Source organism: Dinoponera quadriceps, unplaced genomic scaffold (genome assembly GCF_001313825.1).
Source record: "Dinoponera quadriceps isolate SergipeBrazil2010 unplaced genomic scaffold, ASM131382v1 scaffold2167, whole genome shotgun sequence".
Classification (NCBI taxonomy): domain Eukaryota; kingdom Metazoa; phylum Arthropoda; class Insecta; order Hymenoptera; family Formicidae; genus Dinoponera; species Dinoponera quadriceps.
In genome coordinates this window covers 1,936,152-1,958,155 of record NW_014556702.1, presented here as the reverse complement: position 1 = coordinate 1,958,155, position 22,004 = coordinate 1,936,152, and the positions used below count along the sequence as shown (strand labels likewise).

Genomic DNA, 22,004 nt, shown 5'->3' with positions numbered 1-22,004 from the left:
AGTCTGGATCGTGAGTTAATCATCTTGGGTATTGCACGACTTCGTCTGTTGATACAAAAGTGTTTCGTTTGTACGTGCTATAACCGGAAAGAGAGAGCACAAGTAGCCCACCTTAAGTCACTCGTGCTGATAATTTCTGCTAATGAAGCTGTATTTCACAACAAATTGCATTTTATCTCAAACAGTCGACTTTTAGCAATATTAACAAAGTTTAAATTAGCTAACGATATTTAACTGCTATCGCTAAATCGTTTCTCTGAGTGCGCTTATAAACGCGTACGAACTTTTTTTGATAAACCTTACGAGGAGACAAATCAGTCCGAAAAACGTCCAGTTTCGGATTCCAGTTTTCGTGGCGTACACTCAATTGTCACTGGCGTACTTTGTATTGTAACAACAAAAATGTGCACTCGCTATTCGTTCAGTGTGTACGCAGCTTTACCGCTGCGACACCGCAAACGAGTCCAGCTCGCGATATCGAATGATGATCGTTACGCCCGATTTTCCCCGTGACGAAAACTACGAGTCCGAGCGGTAGTTTTTAAGTTGCAAGAGACGCAGAGGAGCGAAGAGGGGAGCTTCCTCCTTCGAGCGAAACTCTAGGAATCCGAATGGATTACGAAGTTCTGTCCTTAATTTTTAAGCGGGGCTTTGCTCCGTGATCAAATTCTGATTTAAAAGTTGCCCGCTGAGTGCGAGCGACGATTTTCTAGGCGAATTTCAATTGGAAAAAAGGAACGCGATTACTACACGTCGCACCGAGCACGCGCGATCACATTTTGGGCGTTTAGCTCTTGTCGTCAAAATTCCGATCGGCGATTGATGCGAAGAGCCGCGTGAGTCGCGAGATGCGCGGAAGATCCGGAAGACGAGACTCTCTTCTTTCTAATCGCCTACTATTAATTATCCTATCGCCACGCAGACTTGCAGGTCCGTGTTAACAATCGTTGTTTGAAACCCGCCCCATGTGAAATACCCAAATCTGAATTTAGAGTTCAGAGAGAGCTGGATTGGAATTTTCCAGTGAAATTTTACAATGCACGTGACATCCTATTTGCAATCGCGATGTCAACTGAAAAATTCAGATCTCATTCTGAATTCAAATCAAAGTGTCCCACTTGAGGTAAGTTTTAAGTAACAACTGTTATATAACACAAGCCCCAAAGTCTTAACCAAAGCGGAGGAGAGTCACCAGGCCGGAGCAGAGATGGCCGTGTTCTCTATTTTCTCTCTCCCTCTCTTCCTAAGTAACAATCAGTTCATCGCGAGGTGGCTAATTCCGCCTCTTTGTTATCACGAAGGATCACGATCAACCGTGCGAATAAATAAAGGTGAAACGTAACGGAAGAAACAAGAAGAAGAAAGCGAAGGGAGAGAACACCACGGCGCAGCCGCGAGCCTCTGCGGTTCGAATCCTTCTCGCTCGAAGCCCGGCTCTCGCGAGGTCGCGTTTCCGCGGCGCGACGATGTGACGTTGCGTGTGTCGGCCCCCCGGTCTGGGTGTGTGACGGTTTTCCTTTTCATTTTCTTCCCCTCGAAACCTCTCCTTTCATTATGTTTTTTCATGGCAACGGTAATACTAACGACAGTAGAGCGATGACGATAATAGTAATAATAATAGTTTATTTTAATCGATAACAATAATTTATTATCGTCCGCAGCGACGACGCGTCCATCTGTGCGCTTCTTCGCGAAAATATATGTAATGTGTGTATATATGTATATGTGACATACCTATATATGTATTTATAGTAATCTCTCCTCCGTGATATCGCCGCGTGCGCGACGGTGTATTTACAATGATTGCTTAACTCCCGCGAGACATTGTTTATATCGGACTCTCCCCGGTGGCGTAAGTTTCGTGCGTGTCCGGAGGCGAACATTTGTTCCGCGATCTCTCGTCGCACGAGCCATCCGTAGCGACCTTGCGCTTTGCGTTATCTCTTCCTCTGTATATTCGAAAGGGTTTCTCTTTTTTTTTCTTCTTTCTTTACTGCCAAAGAACGTCCTTACACGTGTATATGTATATATGCATGTATAGGTGATGGACCGCGAGGTATTGCCAAAGGCAGAACTCGCCGTTGCAGGTGCTGCTATTGGTGCTACCGGATCGGTGGCTCGTGTGAGAGAGGTTTTAGTGATACCACAATGTACTTTTGCGATCGTTCGCGGACACGCCACACTGTGGTACCACTAGGCACGGCAAATCGCGTGAAAGACGCTTCATCACGGCGGCCTCCAGTCGCGAAAGTTACGTCACACTCGCTCGAAGCCGGTCATCGTTCGTTTCTCCCCGCAGAGTCAACACTCGACGACACCCTAACTCCTCGTCGGATTTCCTGCCGGCGGGTCGAACGATTCCTCCGGGCGATCCTCACTCTCTCCGGCTGACCTCCGTGTGTGTGACCTATGTGGCGCACCTTCGGCGCGCGTCGCACGCGGCGATCCCCGAGGGGATCCCGGAACGGCGCTGGTCGGGTTGCTTCGTTCTTCCTTTCGCTCCCCGTGTGCGACCGGATCCTTCCTCCCTGGAGGACGCAAGGACCGTCGAGAGTGTGCTCTCGCCCACCTATCTCCGCCTCTCCCCTCATCATTCTCTCTCGCGACTGTCCGCTGGAGAAACGCGCGCGCGCGGACGGACTGTGGCGTCATTGAGCGTTCCAGGTACGGGTGACCGTCTTTCTTTTTTCCACGTCGAAACGAACCTTCCGGAGCTACGGAGGATTCAGTCGTTCGTGTGGCTGACAGGAGACCGGGTACCTAATCTCTACAGGTGTATCATCGCCGTCTCGGAAGTTGAAGAGGCGCAGGAGGGGAAGATTCCTGATAAAGAGCACGTGATTTCGCGAGGATGACGCAATTTGCGTCTCGACGGAAGATTCGAAAGGAAGACTCGAAGGCGACAACCTTCACACCGCGAAAGAGAAGTCGACTAACCGTGTCGGGGCAATCTGGTGGCCTTCTATTTTTACGAACGCGCTAACGGGACCGGCATTTGCGTGTCGTTCGGGGACGGGGGTTGGCTGTAATGCGGTCAACTTCACTCCGATTGAAAGTGGAGGTCGTTACCGTAACTCGTTCGCGATAGTCAAGGACACGGCCGCCGAGCGAGATCTTCAAGGCAGGCGAGGGCAGATAGAATAAGAAGAAAAGAAGATGTCAGATAAAGAGAAAATATAGAGATAGAGATAGAGAGATTAAGAGAGTAAGAATGTCACATCGATAAAACGAAGAGAGACTCGAGAAGAGACAGAGAAAAAACGGCGAAGAAAAAAAAATAGCGCGAACCTGAGAAAGGAAGAAAGAAAGAGAAAGAGATACAGGAAGACCGGGGAGAGAAAGGGAACACTGAACTGAACGAAAGATTAACGCTCAACTTCTCGCCGCTCTTCTTCGTCCTTCGCGCGAAGAAGATCGTCGAGAGGATCGTTCCTTCGTCATGTCGCGACCACGACTCTCACTTGACGGATCTCGCTCGAAGACCTCGAAGACGATCGTCTTCCGCGCGGATGTTCCCTTCGGGAACGCGAACGACGTCGAATCGATCGGCGGCTAGCTGGACAGGGAGAGGAAAAGGTTGCTGCGTGGCCGTTGCGTTATGCGCGCGCTAACGCGCCATTGTGTACAGAGTTATCGGCGCGTTTAAGGGTTAAAGGACTACAAGGCAGCGGCTCCTCTACTTTCTCGCCATCAGCTACATCGTTCCCCGCTCGGGTAGGAAACTAAGGCTGGGTTGCACCAACGAGTCTCGACTCGGCCAATCCGTCGCCACGATTCCGTCCGGCGCGAGGTATCGAAAGTTAGCGGAGGACGTTCCCGTGGACATACCACCGGGTAACGCGAATGTTTCACGAGAAGATGCTCCATCCGGACGTTAACGTGGAAGTTGAATCGTGCCGCGCGCGAAATCACGACGAGAGAGCGATTCTTCTCTCGCGTTTTCCGCGACGACACCTCGCGCACGGGTGCCGACGTTGGTGCAACCGGCGCCCTGAGAAGGCACAGTCGTTGAGTTAAGAACGTTAATTGCGACTCTAGACACCGAGGACCGAGAGATTTTCCTATCGGGCTATCCCCAAGCTATTCGTTCGCTTCGTTCTCGTCGCTCTCTCGGGCGGCGATCTCGAGTCGAACGAACCCCTCGTCGCAGCGATCTTGCGGAGGGGGAGAAGAGAAAGAGATGATAGAAAAGAAAGGAAGCAGCGGCGGCGAGGCGGTACTGCAGCGCGTTAGCCAGCGACTAAGGGGACCCTGATGGCCGGCGGGTGGTTGGTTCTACGAGTTATCGAGCACGTTGCTACTGGTTGCTGGTTGCTCTACTGCTGTTGTTACTCCGCTGCTGCTGTTGTTGTTGTTGTGACTGTTGTTTTTTTTTTCTGTTGTTATTATAGCGTCTCTAATGTCTGCGCAAGCGCGCCGGTCTATTCGCCACGCTTTGTTCGTTTGTCTTTGCTTTTTCGGGTTGAGCTTGTTTTGCGCGCTCGGTGGCGGCGAGGGCGGATTGGGGTTCAAGCCTGGGGGGCCCACTTGTCGACGACTACCTCATTTACTGCAACATAACACACACAAGAGTTGCGATTAACGACAACGGCCGACAGACGCTGAATGGACGAAACTAAAAAGCGGAAACAAAATTGCTCGGCGTCTCGGTGGCCGCGCTCTCCTGCGCGCGCGGGCTCAACCTCCGGCGTCGTCCTCTCTCCTCTCGACTTCCGGCGGTCTGAAACGATCGGTTCTCGGATCAATCGGGGATGGGAGGGCTGACCGGGCAAACTGACCGGGTTCGTGCGCGGTCGAACGAATGTACGGATCCTCGTGATAGGATGCAGTCACGGGGTCGTCGCGCTCTTCAGAATCGACAGTCTCGCGGAACCGGTCGATCATCCGCGTTACCGCGAACGACATGACTATTTCGCTTGATAAAGAATGAAAAGTGAACGTACACGCTTGTCTCGAGAGAGACGCGACAACGTCGCGTGGTTTCCGATAGTGGATAGTAACGACGAGTGAGATGAAGGTAACCAGCCTCGGAGCAAGTAGAATCAAGTAGAATCAATACCCTTATTCGTTTATCATCACAACCATCACATCATTAGAAACCCGCTAGAGCGCGTACAACGTGTAATAATAAATAAATAACAATATCAGTTATACAGGCAGACGTAGTCGCGTGCGACTGCGATATAATACCCTATACACCATAAAACTACTCGTACATTCGTTCTGTGTTCCTTCTTGTTCGTTTGTGTTTTTTTTTTCTCTATTTTCTTTTTCTTTTCTTTTTCATATCCCGCGCCGGGGGGAAGGTCGGTCTCGAATCACCGTACGCGGACGTGCGTACGTACGCGTGCGTGCATGCATGCATGGTTGGTGGTTGGTTGATGCTTTATTACGGTGCATATGTGCGGGGTACTTTGGTTCAATTGGGATCTCTCGTGATTTTTTTGCTTTTTTTTTTTCGGTTCGGTTATTAAAGACGTCCGGTCCCATCGAGCAGCTCGTGAGTGTCGTGTGAGTGCTGAGTTGCCGATTTCTCGCGGCCGATTTTAGCTGTCTCTCGGATCCTCGCCCTCTCGTTCTTTATTTCAGCGAGGTCACTGGCAGCGCCACTGCAATCATACGAGGGTAACAACGATTATTTCACCACACGCCAAGCCACTCTCGCTGGCTTAGCTCGTAAGCCTCGCCGGTCCACTACGGGCGGGATGCAGCAGCTGCTAGTCGACCAAGCCTGCCAGCGATGGCGATACGGTTGTTAACGCAGCGGTGGATGCGTGTGCGCTTAATCGTGAGGAGAGAAATCGAGTGTCACATCGGAGATATTATTAGGAACAAGTATACTGCGATATATCCTTGAGAAAAAATTCTTAGTGGTCCGTTAATCGTGGAGATCAGAGTGTAATGACGGAAGCAATTGTTATGTAAAAAATGAATCGATAAACACGAGGAGATAGATTATTGTTTTGAATTATACAGAAAATATAGAACACTCGACAAATATTCTAAATACTTCTTTACACGAATGGAATGTCTGTGTGTGTTACATGACCAAGAGATTACGTATTACATGACGGAGAAAATCACAGTCTCTCTCAACATCGGTAAGAAGACACAGCTGTCAAGTAGCTAATGTTCCCATTCGGAATGTATCTCGTGTGGAGTGAGAGTGTGTATGTGTGGGTGTTACGGCATACAGTTAATTAAATGCTATCTCGCGAGTCTTAAAATTGGCAGTTTCAACGTTACCTGTGTCGTCCGGAGCGCCGTAGCCGTTCCCGAAGACCGCTCTTCCATGAGTCCGGTGACTGTACAGTTTGGCACACCAGCAGGCAGGAGTTAGCAAAAGGGGGTGACGAGGTCGCGCGATGTGTCGCGCGGAAAGGGGGGTCTTTTCAACTTCCTCGATATTTTTGGGACTTTGGGTCATTCCGACACGACAGTTATCACATCGGTCTGTTTTCCAGTGAATGCATGCAGAAAAATTCCAAACAACAGATTTCAGATAGAATGAGGAGAGAAGAGGGCGGCGAGACACACAGTAGCCACGATTAATGGAACGGAGACATCGCTGGATTCGCCGAGAGTCGAGAAACAGCATTTCGACGTCACGTACGAGAGAATGGGGGCAGAGTAGTTATTTTCCGAAACCTTGCCTCCACACAGGTGCGACGTGGCAAACTTGTACGACGTGGTGGTCCCCACTGACCAAGTCCTCGTATGAACCTTTCGGTTTGTCACGTTGAAAATTATCAGAGATCCGAGCTACCTCAGTCGTTGAACGAGCGGACCGTATTATTTTATTCAAGTGTGTAATAGGAATTTATATTTTTAATCAGATAATTACAAATTAATGATCCTTGGTAGAAATTTGGATAGGAATAAATTCTCTCTCTATCGTTTGATTATGAATGAAGAGAGAGGTGAAAAGAAGGTTCAATTTTCGTCATAAAATTGCAAATTCAAATCGCTCCGGTCCACCGAGGTCCAAACGTCTCAAGTCAGCTCCGATTACAATGACGGGATGTCGCAGGATGGATAACAGATAATAAGAAAAAGAGACATTAAATTAGAGTGGTTTAGGCGAATCAAACACTTATTACGTCAACGGTGTGTCAAGTGTTCGATCCGCTGTTACACACATACACACACACGACGGCAGCTCAGGACAGATCGAAGCGAAACTCGCTCGATTAGTAGTGAGGCCGAGATCATTGAGAGTCGGTACACGCATTAGTAACACATGATTCTTTTATTATAACAAGTAATGTACTAATCGTACCACCCCGGCATACGTTCGCTCACTTGTTATAATATCGTTCCGTACGAGCTCGTATCGAATACACGACAAGGACGACAAAAATCAGACGATAAATAAAACAAATCGTAAACGGGGACCAGCGTCCAATACAAGGAAATGACGATAATTACATGACGAGATGTAGTTATGCTTATCGTATTATATATAGAACTGCATCGTAACCCGCGTAACGCGGTCGGATTCGTGTTATAATTTCTCTCTGTATTTATACCTCTTTATTTCTCTTTATTTACTTTGTTTGTTTTTTTCTTCGTTTCTGTTCTCGTCTCTACGAATTACCGGAATTATCACCCGGACTCGTGCCGGGCGTCATACGCCGCGAAGCGCGATCTGCGCGGCGGATGTATATATATATATAATATATATATATATATATATTTATTTATTTATTTATATTCGAAATCACTCGATGTTCATAATGCATTCCATAAGTTATTAATATTAACATTATTTTATTATCGTTAGAGATAGGTACTTCCTGCAGGAAACGACGCGATCGTAGTCTCATCGTCGCTGGACACCGCGTTTGTTCGTAAACGACGTCACACAAGGGTCGATGAGAATGTTCACCGAGAGACCAGTTTTCAGAATATAGACTCGTGAGTTGAATTTAACTTGAATTTTTTTCCAGAGACAAGGAGAGGAGGAATTTTTCCCACTCGCCTTTTCCTTCGTTTTGTTTTCTCTCGTCCGAAAAAGTCACGGATTAATAGATTGTACACGTGATATTATGTGAGGTATGCAAAGAGCCGCAGGGAGAACGAATCGTTACCTTCATGGTTCATCGTCGGGAGGTAGCACGATAATAAATAAATTAAGAAAATGTACACGCTAAAATAATTTCACCTTCTGACAAGCGAACACATCGATATTTGCATGACGCCACGCAGTATTCTCTCTTCGTCGAGATGGCACTACTCCGTCATTCTCGATCAACGTAAGATACAATGCACACTCAAGTACTTACAGATACATCGTGGACGAACGCAGAGCGTGACGGGCGATCCGGACGCAACGAGACCTCAAGTCAATACGAATCCCGAAGAAGCCGACGAAAAGCGGACTCCGGACGCGACTTCACGAGCTTGTCGTTTCTCACGAGAACGATTCCGCGGCTACTCATGCTGTTTCGTGTTTGGATTTCCTTCTTTTCTCCTTGTCGTTCCATGGACGACGACAAGACGGAACGGAAAAGCGAAACGGTAAAGATGTAGCGGGAAGTGACCAATCAGAGAGATCGTCAGAAATTCGCACATATGCATCAAAAATAATTAGGATTTACTACTGGAAATATTACACGGGAAAAGAGAATTTTAATTCTTAAACTTATAATAACTTTATAAATTCCTTGTAACTGCATTTAATTTTATAAAACTTTTAGAATTTATTATAGTCATATCTTTCTTATGAGATTATTTTTATTTACCATAAGCAAGCAAATTTGATTTTCCACTTTTACGGATTTCCGTGCACGAGGAACACGGTCATTTAAGATCGGAACAGACTGGTATGATTTATACAGATATCAATAGAACATCTAGACTGCTATTTTGGCTGAAATACATGACTCCAAAAAATATGTGCAAAACCTCATGCATGAGTGTGACAGATGTTTCTGATTGATTGAATGTCATGTCTCTAGGCACATGTAGACATACGTGTGTGTAAGCACACATAGGCATTAACTTTCATACATTTAACTAATAAGACATACGTATCTTTTATTTTACGAATGACGTATATATAATTTCTGGTGCTCATTTTTCTACTTGCAAAGGGTATGCAAATCTAGGTATTATATAGATGGCTGTGTATGAATAAATATGAATGACCACATATACGTTTAATTTTGTGATAATATTGCAATAATCAGGGTTGATTCACAGAAAATGAATTTTGAAATTCCCTGCCTTCCCATGTTTTCCAAACGATAATGGAGAATTTTCCATGAGCAATATGTAATCTTAAACTTTAACGTTTGGAAGCAGGGATTGCCGGAAAGGTAGCTTATATTATTTGAAGAAACATAAACTTAAAAGTCTAATAACATAATATGGCCCTGAATACAAATTCAGGCCAACAAAAAATAAATGAATATTGGAAAAAAGAAGACAGTTGAGGGCATTTAAGAGAATTGTGAGCAAAGTTCAAAATTCCAAGATTTTTTATATCCTTCCCTGACCTTTCCAGGTTTTCTCTGGCGTTTTAAATTTCCACGGATTTGCTCGGTTCGCCAGGTATGTGACAACCCTGAATAATATAATCGATGATAGTGTTTTGATTTGAATTTTTATCAAACGGGGACAAGTATTTCCAGTAGTAAGTCCTAATTTTAGGTATAAATATACGAATTTCTAACAATCGTTCCGACTGGTCATCCCCCACTACATCCTTTCCATTCCGCTTTCTCGTCGTCTACGAGAACGGCACTCTCGGATTTCTCCGAGTTCGATCGAGCGTGGACTCGAAGCCATCTTCGAGCTCCTTCGAGACCCGTCGCTTGCGCCCCGTTGTATCCGAGTGCCCGCGTTTATTTTCGTCGACTTTATTGAGCGTCGCAGAACTGCATTAGACTTTGCACACGGGCGTCGGTTCCGGCGCGCGATACCTGTGCTTCGGTAACCGTGCTTCGTCAATTAACCGACCGCGTCCGAACCGGAAACGCGCACTCGAGAATTCTGCGTCTCGGCAGGGTGAGCGCTTGAAGACTTTCAAAGAAGCTGGCCCGAGAAATTGTCAGATAAGAACGGATCGAGCTCTCGATCTGGCTTTATCTCCTTCACCGACACCCCGGAAGCCTTCGAGTCGGTCCTACGAAGACCGATTAAAGTTAACCGAGTTTTAACAGATTCCCCGCCCGGTTCTCCGTCTCTGCGAAGAGACAGGTAGTCACGTGAAGTCTGGTTAACTTCCACCGGTGTTTACGACGGAAATTCCTTTTATGAGCGGAGATCGCAGTTACTTGGCGCGCGCGTGGAAATCTGGCGCAGCTTGACGCCGCATCTGTCGCCTCCGATACTGTCGTCGCTTCTGCGAGACGCGGAATTCATGCGGCATCCGTGCGGGTATCTCGAGCAAGGATCACGGCGCGTACACACACACACNCACACACACACACACACACACACACACACACACACACACACACAGGTATCAGCAGAAGAACACGTACGCCCGTAGCTTATCTCTCTTTTTCTCTCGCTGGGAAACCAATTGCGTTACTTGCGGAACAAAACACTACTCGAGACACAAGTTCGTTAGTGCGGGGCAGCGCTAACTCGTTCGGTCCGATTAAGTTTAGTTATGCCCATACCAAAAGTATCACGCCTTAACCGTTACTAATTAATTAATTAATTAATTATATTACACTATATCTCTCTCTCGTAACCGCGTGCGACCGCGGCCGACTTCTGAGGTGCCGACACACTACGGCGCAATTAAATAATTATTATTATTATTATTATTATGCGTCGCGCGCCGATAACAGCGGGCGATCCACTCCTCCGCGGAACACATCGTCAGTCTTGTTGCGTTTGCACGTGTTCGAGAAGTGGCGCGCGCTGAATCTCGCGGCGATCTCTACGAAGATCCGGACAGACCCCTGGATCGCGAACTGCTGGTCGAAGGCATCCGCTCTCGCGACGCGACTCCCGATTCGTCCTTCCGCCACCGGCCGATCTCGCTCTCTTTGTCACCGTGCGAGTTTCTCGTCGCTCTTCACGGCGGAGCTCCGGTCGGACGCAGCCAAGAGACGAAGTTCAGAGACACGGCGCGTTCGTGAGACGAGAGCTTCGCGCGTGCCGTTGGGCCGATAGAAAAAGGAACGACTGAAACTGGCACAGCCTGGTGGTGTCTTTCTTTCCTGGCACTTCCTCGATTTCGGTCTTTCCTCCTCGATCGGCCAGCCACGATTACGCTCCCACCAACAGAACACGCTCCGAGGGGGGGTCAACTGACCCGAACGGCCAGGTGCATCGAAGGCCCACGTACTCGTGACGACACCGATATTCGTTTCGAATGTGGCGCGTGTAGCTAAGGCAGTGGCCGAACCCGTGTGCACTCAATCGACAAGTGTCCCCGACCGATCGAAATCACGCGTTCTGCCGGCTCGACGGACGAACTTTCTCGCCTGCCGAGGAACGATTTCAGCCAGACGTCACTCGTTAAAACGGATTTCGTGGCTTGCCGAGACGAAGCTACGGTGTTGAACAATTTATGCGATGGGGAACTCGTTCTTCTCAAATCGGCAATACAATCGTCGAATGTGAGCGAAAAATTCATCCGTCGAGCTGCTTCGTGTATTTGCACAATTTCGTTGAAATCAGATTTCTAAGCGTCTAAGAAGGATGTTTTTTCGTAAGGTTTCGGTTGCGAACAGGTCTGTAACGAACGAATGAATACGAAAAGACTTTCAGGAGAAGAGTGTGTAGAACGCTAAGCGTAAAGTGACTATCGCTGGTATCGGCGGCAAATTTATTAAAAAAATAAAAGAAAAGAGAGAATAACCGTGTCATATTTTCATTAATTCTACGAGGAAAGGATAACAACAACTTGATATCGCTGTCAACACAAAACGGACAATCAATCTCGTTATTGAGTGTTTGCGTGTTCGGGACACTGCTCTGATAATAGCATGAACAAATTTATCAGAAAAACGCATGGACTGCCCCGTCTGTTTCGAGCGCACGAGAAAGGACAAGTCACGACAGTTTCCTCTGTTTGACGGTTGCCTTATTTTTACACTTACGAGCCTTTGCAGTCCATATCCGGAAATTAGCGATACGCAAATCTCTTGCATGGCAATAAATCTTTAGAGAATACATAAAATCACACGTATATGGGGGGACACACATGGGGAGCGGGGTGCGTGGGTGCGTGCGTGCGTGCATGCGTGTACGCAATGGGAGAACTTAGAGAAGATAATCCTGCTGTGCCAGTCACGTTGGCGCTGCGAATAATTTCCAAAAAGAAAACGCATATGTCCTTGCTGAATAACTCCGCGTGACGACTAATTCGTTCACAAGAAGAGGCTAACTTTTTATGTAAAGATATTTACAAAATTTCACTTACACGATTGTCCCGTTTGATTGTGTTCACACAGGATGTGATATGATACGACGCTCATAAACGCGTGACAGAACGCATTACTGCCGCTCCGCGGAAACTTCAACGACGTTGTCGCCTTTCATTCTCGCGGAGGGGCTCGCGAAAGTCGTCGCGCCGGCACAACAGGACTTACAATATGGTAACCGAAGAAAGGCAGATTACAACACAACAAAGTGAGGGTGGATCTTGTAGAACGTGCTGTTAATATCGTACCGTGCATGCATTTAATCACTCCGGGTGGGAGGGAAGGAAGACACGGGTATCGTGGGACACAAAATGAGATCCGTCAATGCGAAGTCCCTGTACTATCATTCTCTTGAAATTTGTCAGGCAGCTTCCAAGTTTTTGACTTCACGCTCGAAGCGGGCACACCAGACACTGAGAAACCAATTAATGCATGATTTATAACAAGCGACACTGAAAGCAACGTAAAATGTGTATAAGCGTAATTTCATGAACAATTATGGATTAATCGCGCGAGTCGAAACGATTATTGCCAATTTGGGCGGCGTGCGTGCATTAGGCTCAGCCTGAAAAGAAAATTAGAAGGGAGACGAGTATAACCACTACTATATAGAGAGAGAGAGAGAGAGAGAGAGAGAGAGAGAGAGAGAGAAAGGGGGGAGAGATTCCATCTATATTTCTGCCGATGGTTACTTATTGTCTTCGTTGTGTAAATGCGCGTATATACTCTAACAAGACCGCCTAGTGACACGAGTCGTGTAGGCGCCATATGTGTGTGTATGTGCGTGCGTGTATGTGTGTATGACCGTCTGCAACTCGCGCGCCGCAGTCGTCGCTTCGCCCGATTAACGAGCAAACTACTTTGTACTTTCCAAATCGATCGGGATCAATCGCACGAGATGTTGCGTCAGCGTACAGGTCAGTACGACCGGGTTGCCTACTCGCTTCTCCAGCAGGCGCACGCGCTCAGACGCAGCACGGTATACTCGTTCGCAAGATATTTTACTAACTTTTTTCTCCAACCAAAAATGTGAAAAGTGTGATACGTTTGAAAAGTTTGTCGACTGAGAAAGCTGGAAAGGACACCGGTCAATGTGACATTACTTGGAAGTTTCGTGCACGGTTGTGTGAAAATGGGTACGATTACTTCTTCTGATTTAAAAAAAAACGAAGTTCATATCAATCTGAATCATTGAAGAGTTTCAGTATCGCTGTGACAAAGTGATCGAATAAGTGATGTGAAAAAATAATCACGATATGTCACTGAATGAAGTTCTTCCTCCTGTATAATGTCACGATCGGATGAACGCTCAATTACGGTGCGTTTACTGAGAAAGGTGAAAAAAAGACCAGCATTGTGACATTACTTAAGAGTTTCGAGCACAGTCGCGTGGAAATGAATACGATTGCTTCTGCCGATTCGAAACCAAGTTCGTATCAATTTGATCATTGGAGAGTTTTAGTATGGCCGTTACAAAGGGTCGTAATCAAAAGGAGCGATATTGAAGATATCGGCGATATCTCGCTGAATGTGACAAATCGTTTTACAAGCGCGCGTACCTCTGAAGTAGTTTCGAGGCCGTGTTTGAGTGCGCGCGCGCGCGCGCGCGCGCCTACCAGTAAAGCGAATAGACAGCCCGTCATATTGGTCCGTACGTCGGCGCAATATCCTGTACGTCGCGAACGTGTGCATGGGGATATAAAAATTTGCGTCGTAAAAACTACGATCCTTCACGGCTCGAGGGCGATCCTCGGCGCGTCCCTTCCCAGCCGTCCGGTCCGCGGTGAATCCGGCCGCTACTTCGACGGCGGACGATATCGCGCGCCGTTCTCGCGGTTCGTCCCGATTCCTTTTCGGCGTCTAACTAACTAACGCAACACATTTACAGTGTGATACATCTATATATGCTAAGCGCGGTACTAATATAAAAAAGATGGTGTTATACACGGGACCCGGCTGGGACGAAACCGCGACGTCGAGCGCTCCGACTCTCGACGTGCAACCGTGAACGACTTCATCGGCGAGAAACACAGATGGAACACGGCATGCGTGGAATCAAGGTAAGTCCTACTGCTTGTTAGTGTCCTACGGAATCGCCACAATTATCATATCGGGTGCTAACTAAGTCAAAGAGTGCGAGAAGAAATGGGAAGAGAAAAGAAATGTATAAATAAGTGCATGGGAGGGAGCGGATTGGGGGAGCCATCGAACATATCTATATATCGGAAAGAACATCTATGAACAAGTTCCGTGTTTGTTGCAGAGGAAATTCAATGTTCAAAAGGCACTCGTAGAAAATAATTTAACGATCACAATCTTTGATTACGACGGGGGTCTCTCTTAGATCACTCGATGCCAGTCGAAACTCGTGATCGTTGAGCGACGTCAGAGGGGGAGGGGGGGGGGTACGGTGTGTATGATGCGGGCATGGTGGGCCTTGGTGGGCGTATTCTTTCTTTCTTTTTTTTCTTTTCTTTTCGTATGGTCGTACTAACACCATGCACAACAGTCAAACTGTGGTTAAAATCTCACTTGAACGCACTCTCTGTTAATAACTTATCTCGCGCCTTCCCGCGTCACGGAGGGAAGAGCTTCGGTTAAATGCAAATTGCAAGTCCAAGGATTTAGTCGCGGATGCTTTTCCATAGGAAAAAAACATCGTCTGCTAGACTAACAATATTATCTCACGGACGTTCTATATGGGACAGATATACAACAGTTCAAAGAACACAGCCCACATTAGAACGATCCAATGCACGGTGTAAATTGGATTCTCACCGTCTGTGATCTTTCTGGCAATGAACTTCAAGGTTTCGTCGAGAAGTACCACTGGAATGGAGAACTTCATAACGGTAACCCATTCTTCACCCGTTAGCGGGGTCACTTGGAATACGGACTGAAACAGAAAGGTTAAAGGTGCTCACGTCCCATAAAGCTTCCGCGTGACGCTCTTTCGCGCTTTGAGTGCCACTTGTCATCGCAGAAATCCGATTGAAAAAAGTGCCGAGCTGCGTTCTTGAAGAGAACGTGCAGATTATGTGCTTGTTCATTCGTTTCTTTTTATATATAAAACAAAAAGAATTGCTGCAAAGATTACGAGAGCAAAAATGTTAGTTTATCGAAAGTTTTTCAAACAGCAACGCCGATGACGCGCTGCGGCAGAATTCAAGCGAACAATTCAGTTGAACCTCATAGGTCGATGTTGCGGCACTTTTCGACAGGGAATTCGAGCTGAGCGATTCGCATTGCGCGGCACTCGAACGGTTAAACTACTACCGGTGGCTGTCAGATCGTTCGCTGCTGAATTTCCGACGCGAGCAGACGCGCACACTTACCGAAAGAACATCGACGTACAGGATGACGAAGTGGAGTGTGAAAGAAAGGGCCATGGAGGCGATGAGCCACATGTTAGACCAAGGCGGCATGGAGATGAGCGACTGATTCTCGGACAAACTGTGTGGAAAATGCAGATTTTGTCGTATCACAAGCGCGGAAAGTCAATTCGAATGCATGGGACACGTCGGGAATCCTCCTCTCACCTGTTCATGGCATTTAACATTTCAATAGTGACCAACACAGAGAGAGCCATCGTCATGGGGTGAGGGTCCGCGAAGATCTTGCAGTTGACACCCTTGAACTCTTCTCCACCGCCAATACACGCTAAGTGATGAGTCTGCGAGGTTCATGCGAATAATCGACAATCGATTAAGTCGGAAAAATTCTTGTCTCAGCGATTCGGCTGAAGTAGCCCCGAATGCGAGCGGTGAACGAACTTACCACTTGGTAGTAGTTCATTTGGGGTCCATTTGGACTGTACATGAACCACCAGGCAGCCGAGCCGACGGTGGCAGCGCCTACGTATCCACCGATAGCCATGTAGCGGAAAAATAGCCATCCAGAAATCAGAGATTCGTCAGCTTTGCGGGGAGGCTGTAAAGACGCACGATAGTTGAGACTTCACATCTGACGACGTGTTTATTTCTTTCATGGCCGATGTCTCACCTTGCTCATGATGTCCAGATCGGGCGGGTTGAAGCCGAGAGCGGTGGCTGGAAGACCATCAGTGACCAGGTTGACCCACAGAAGTTGTACCGGGATCAGAGCTTCGGGAAGACCAAGGGCGGCGGTCAAGAATATACTGCGAAGTAAAAGGCGTCAATGTAGGCGAATGCTCGACGTAAGTCTCCTCGTTATGTCACGTAAATACCTGACGACCTCGCCAATGTTGGAAGAAATGAGATAACGGATGAACTGCTTCATGTTGTTGTAGATGGCACGGCCTTCTTCAACGGCGGCTACGATGGAGGAGAAGTTATCGTCCGCCAACACCATCTCCGAAGCCGACTTCGCGACCGCAGTGCCGGAGCCCATGGCGATACCAATTTCGGCTTTCTTCAACGCGGGAGCGTCATTCACACCGTCGCCGGTCTATAAAGTGCAAACCGTAGAGCAAATATTTTCGGACGATAAAGGAATTGACCGAACGGTCGAGAGATTGAAAGACTGAAGCCACTCATTTATAAGTTTGACGATGACGAAGATGTGAAGAAAAATATGCGAATCTCGTTGAAACGTCAGGATACAAATTTCTTTACTGCTGGAATAAAAAAGCTACCGGAGCGATGGGACAAGTATATAACTGTGAAAAAGTAGGTAAATTGTTACATTGATCGAATAAACTGTTATAAAACTACAACCGTTTGTCTCTTTACTTATATATCGAGTGACCGTCGTAGAACAATTTCAACACTCACCATAGCCGAGATCTCGTTCATGCTCTGCAAGTACTCTACGATCTTGGACTTGTGAGCCGGCTCTACACGGGAGAAGAGACGAGCCCTGGCGCAGGCGGACTTCTGTTCCGACGTCGAGAGGTCGTCGAATTCGCGTCCGGAGTACGACTTGCCGGTGGTGTCCTCGTCTTCACCGAACACTCCGATACGTCGGCAGATAGCCTCGGCGGTGGCTTTGTTGTCGCCAGTGATGACGATTACACGAATACCGGCGGCACGGCACCTCGCGATCGAGTCCAACACTTCCTTGCGAGGCGGATCCAACATGCCTACCACGCCGACGAACGTGAGATCCTTCTCGTAGGTGTAGAATTTGGTGGAGTCGCCCAGATCCATGTCGTCGGGCTTCATCGGGTGGTCGGCGGTGGCGAGCGCGAGGCAGCGCAGCGTGTCCCTACCGGTTCCGTATTGCCTGGTCAAGTCCAAGATGCGGTTCTTCAGGGTCGACGTGAGCGGCACTTTCTGGCCACCGACGCGGCAGTGCGTGCATCTGTCTAGCACACCTTCCGGTGCACCCTTGACAAACAGCTTCGGCCCGGTTCCCAGTTTCGACGGCTTGAGCGGCACGCAGTACGACGACATGGACTTGCGATCGCGGGAGAACTCAAGCGTGAATTCCTTCTTCCACTTGGTCTCCATATCTTGCCTGACCACGATAGCGCCGGCACGGCGGTCCAGACCACTCTTCGGGACGCCGTACGGGTTGATCTTCTCGGCGAGGACGATCAGGGCGGTCTCGGTGGCTTCGCCGACTTTCTCGAACGCCTGCTTGAACTCGTTGAAGTCGATCGCCGAGTCGTTACACATGATGCAGATCGTACTGAGTTCGTGCAGCGTCTCAAAGTCTTGTCCCTTGATCTTTTGTCCCCTCAGGAAGGTCTCACCGATGGGCTCGTAGGTCGAACCAGTGATCTCGAACTCGTGGAAGCTGCTGTCGTTACCCTCGACCTTCTCGAAGATGAACATTCTGCAAACGTTGAAATTTACGTGAGAATTTAGTTAGTCTAAACGGAAGAGAAGAAACTATTTTCGCTTGTCAAATTTGTCGAAATCGATAAGCAAAATCGACAACTACGTGTTAACCAATCCCTCTCGCTCAATCGTCTTACCGGCTAACGGACATCTGATTGGTCGTCAAAGTGCCGGTCTTGTCTGAGCAGATGACGGACGTGCAACCCAGAGTCTCGACAGACGGCAAGGATCGCACAATGGCGTTCTTCTTAGCCATACGCCTGGTGCCCAAGGCCAAACAAGTCGTAATTACAGCGGGCAGACCCTCGGGGATGGCCGCTACGGCGAGAGCGACGGCAATCTTGAAGTAGTAGATAGCACCCTTGATCCAGGATCCACCGTGGGCCGGGTCGTTGAAGTGGCCGATGTTGATGGCCCACACGGCCACGCAGATCACGGAAATCACCTTCGACAGCTGCTCGCCGAACTCGTCCAACTTTTGCTGCAACGGCGTCTTGATCTCCTCGGTCTCCGACATCTCTGTACGGATCTTACCGATGGCCGTGTTCAGGCCGGTTCCGATGACGATACCGCGGGCTTTGCCGGCGGCGACGTTGGTACCAGAAAACAAGATGTTCTTCTTATCCTAAAAAAAAAAAAATAATGTTGCCAAATGAGAGCTTGCAGAAAATATCTTAAAGAGTTTGATATGAGTGTAACGTAAGAAAAATTTTTTTAGACTTTTATTAGGTGTGTAAATTAATTTGGTGCCTTTGATTTTACTACTCACTTCTATGAATATTTCAAATCTAAAATGTTTTTCTGCTTAATTGCGATTTTGCTCTCTGGGTGTATAAAATACCAAAGTGAAACATCGTGAAATGATCAATAATAAAACCTCAGATAACAGTAATGATCTGTATTGCTTGCTATTGATAAAGTGCATATTTGGCATTACATTCGTTTTATATTCAACTGCAAAGTAATGTTGCTGAAACCGTAAAAGTGATTTTGTTCGGCTCTCGGCAAAGACATAATGAGTCATATAACTTGTAAACGATGATATCGGCGATTTCGAGAAGACCTTCACTACAACGTTCGACCTCACGTAGCAAAAGGAATAAAAGACGCTATTTTTAATACAGACTGAGAAGTTATACTGCATCCGGCTTATTCTTCAGACTTTATCCTTTCAGATTTTTACCTGTCTCGATCAAACTCGATCAAACTCGATCAAACTCGGTCAAACTCGGTCGTTGCAATATTTGGTTTGTTCGTGTTGCTTATACTTTTCGCACTCGATCCCCTCTTGCTTCTAGCGAATACGCGTCCGTTCTAAGTACAAAAAGTGCGAAAAATGCAAACAACACGAACATACCTATTATTTTATTGACACATATTAAAACAACTGAGGTCGTTCAAAAATTTATCTTAATCGATTAAAAATTGCCGAGTTTCAATCGCGATGGAATTCGACAGCTGCCCGATGAATAGCATAAATTCATAGGAAATAACGGAAATTATTTCGATAATTAAAATAGTACACCTTCTATTGATAAATAAATCTTGATGTTTAGTAACAAAGGCGTCGAATTAATTTACATATCTAATAATACAATCCCACAGCCTCTAATAACACAGTGTGTTGCATAAATATATGAGATATTCATGATATATTTACAAAATATATATTATTATAGAAAAAAAATAATAATTTGCGTTTTAAAATATCTTTTTCCAAAGAAACTTAAATCGCTTACATTGCTCTTCAAAATTATGTTTCCATTATTACATCGCTCGAGCTTCCGAGCTTTTGTTGCAAAATTCTCTCGGTTACAATTTTGATCTCATATATTACACTGTTGAGACTTGAGAAATGGACGGGTATATGGCGGAGATTATTATTTATATAAATATATAGTTCTACGAACCTGATTGACAGCGCGCGGGTCGGGAATAGGGTCGGTGTGCTTGATTACGGACACCGATTCACCAGTCAGGATAGACTGGTCGATCCTGAGGGTGGTCGAGAAGATCTTGGACAGGCGGATATCAGCCGGGATTTTGTCGCCGACCGATATCTCTACGACGTCACCGGGCACGATCTCTTTGGCCCGGATCCTCTGGACGCCGGACTTGTCCCCTCGTACGACCTTACCCATTTCGGGTTCGTACTCCTTGAGCGCCTCAATCGCGGACTCGGCGTTCCGTTCCTGCCAGACGCCGACCACGGCATTGGCGATAAGGATGAGCAGGATGACGAAGGGCTCAACGAAGGCCGTGAATGCATCCTCGTGCTCTTCAAATAAGGCTAATACCTGGCCAGGGGCGGATAATCGATCAGCGTGACTCGAATAGGAAAGTTGGTAGAAAAAAGAAAGAGGGAGTCTGGAAATTTTTGAGCAGTCCTTTGTTCCTCAGGAGGGAGATGTCGTGAAGAGAACGAACGAACCCCGAAACTTTCGCGAACTCTGCGGAGCTTATATCGCCGCTTTTTTTTCAGACAGATAACAAATGAGATTTCCGGAGAAAGTTAATTTAATTTCCAGGCATCATCGAAGAAACGTCAGCAGTCGATCTTAAATATCGTTAGCAGAGTCCAGCGATGAATTTGAGAAAATCTCGTCTAAAATGTACGATGAGAAAATAGGAAGACCTTTTTCAAAGAGCAACCGTTTTGTTCCCTTTTTGTCAAGGTTTTTTTTATTCGAACTATCATGAAGCCGATTATATACGCGAGCTTGATTGACACGTTCACACATGATGCCCGACGATGCGTAATGATTCACGAGCTCTTGTTTACTTTTGCAATTGATAGATCGAACCCCAGAGAATGAATGTTATACATTTCTCTTATGCGCTGGAAGAAAATCAGATCACCATGGCTACTTGAGATCAATATGCTATTTTTTCACTTCTCGTGGAAGATATATTTAGCCTCATTTACCCTTGAACCCCCGTAAACATATAATTACAGCGCTTTTAGCGGAGCGGCATGCACCGGAAAATTCGACTAGGAAAAAGAATATCCTCCAAGTCACTTCGCGTTATTACATTATTCATGCATATTTTTACAGAAGACGATATGACCTCGATAATTGTACGACAATAAAGTCTGATTTTTTATATAAATTAATGTGCGAATCTTAGGGATGTACTCGTTTTCTCCTTTAGCAACGTTCTGTCGCGTCTTATACTTACAAAAGAAATAATAGCGGCTAATAGAAGAATCTTAACTAGGAGGTCATCGAACTGTTCCAGGACGAGTTGCCAGATGGATTTTCCTGTAAGCGGAAATTATAAACTAAATTAGATACTAGATAATTAAATATGACTTTATTATAATATATATAATCATATATAATTAGATATGATTAGATATTAAATCAGATATATTCAGCATTTTTTTTTCACGAAGAAAGACCTCAATTCGGTATTCTGTCTCGCAACTCGAGAAGAATTCCTGCGACAAATTGGCGGTAAATTTACGTGGGAATGATGAGAGATGCAGAATTATCACGTAAAATTATATATCAGCGTTTACGGAGTGCAGTCTCCTCTCTTCAGCATTCGAAGGAAGCAATCTACTATTTTTAATGCATAGACCACCGTATAATCTATGCAATTGAAAACAATACCTCATTGTTACGCATTCCAGCTACATCGCATGTTATACATGACAGCACGTTCGCGAACGGTACATTTCATCGACACGATTTCGCACGCGCGAAGAAAAACATTTTCCTCGAAGGAGAATCACGCGAAGTCACTGCGACGGGCAAGTTGCCGAATCCAGCAATTTTCTGATCTTTCGTAACAATTTCACGGGACGTTTAACGCGTTCAGTATATTCAACGTAAGCGGCAGAAAA

At 46.5% G+C, this 22,004-nt stretch overlaps 1 protein-coding gene across 5 annotated transcripts in view; it reads right to left on the bottom strand.

Moving 5' to 3' along the window:
* Positions 1–4,363: 4,363 nt before the first annotated feature.
* LOC106747965 (calcium-transporting ATPase sarcoplasmic/endoplasmic reticulum type) overlaps positions 4,364–22,004 on the bottom strand; it is a 49,186-nt gene continuing 31,545 nt past the window's right edge. For 2 of the 5 annotated variants that reach the window (XM_014626029.1, XM_014626030.1), the window contains exons 4-13: positions 21,335–21,417; positions 20,065–20,451; positions 18,292–18,779; positions 17,144–18,149; positions 16,597–16,817; positions 16,392–16,527; positions 16,167–16,319; positions 15,929–16,062; positions 15,725–15,842; positions 15,085–15,285 (exon numbers count right to left, since the gene is read on the bottom strand). In XM_014626029.1, coding sequence (XP_014481515.1) covers positions 15,085–15,285; positions 15,725–15,842; positions 15,929–16,062; positions 16,167–16,319; positions 16,392–16,527; positions 16,597–16,817; positions 17,144–18,149; positions 18,292–18,779; positions 20,065–20,451; positions 21,335–21,417 — 2,927 coding nt within the window. Of the gene's footprint in view, positions 4,550–5,047; positions 5,610–15,015; positions 15,286–15,724; positions 15,843–15,928; positions 16,063–16,166; positions 16,320–16,391; positions 16,528–16,596; positions 16,818–17,143; positions 18,150–18,291; positions 18,780–20,064; positions 20,452–21,334; positions 21,418–22,004 lie in introns of those variants that run through there. The other 3 variants (XM_014626032.1, XM_014626034.1, XM_014626031.1) reach the window with 3 other exon arrangements.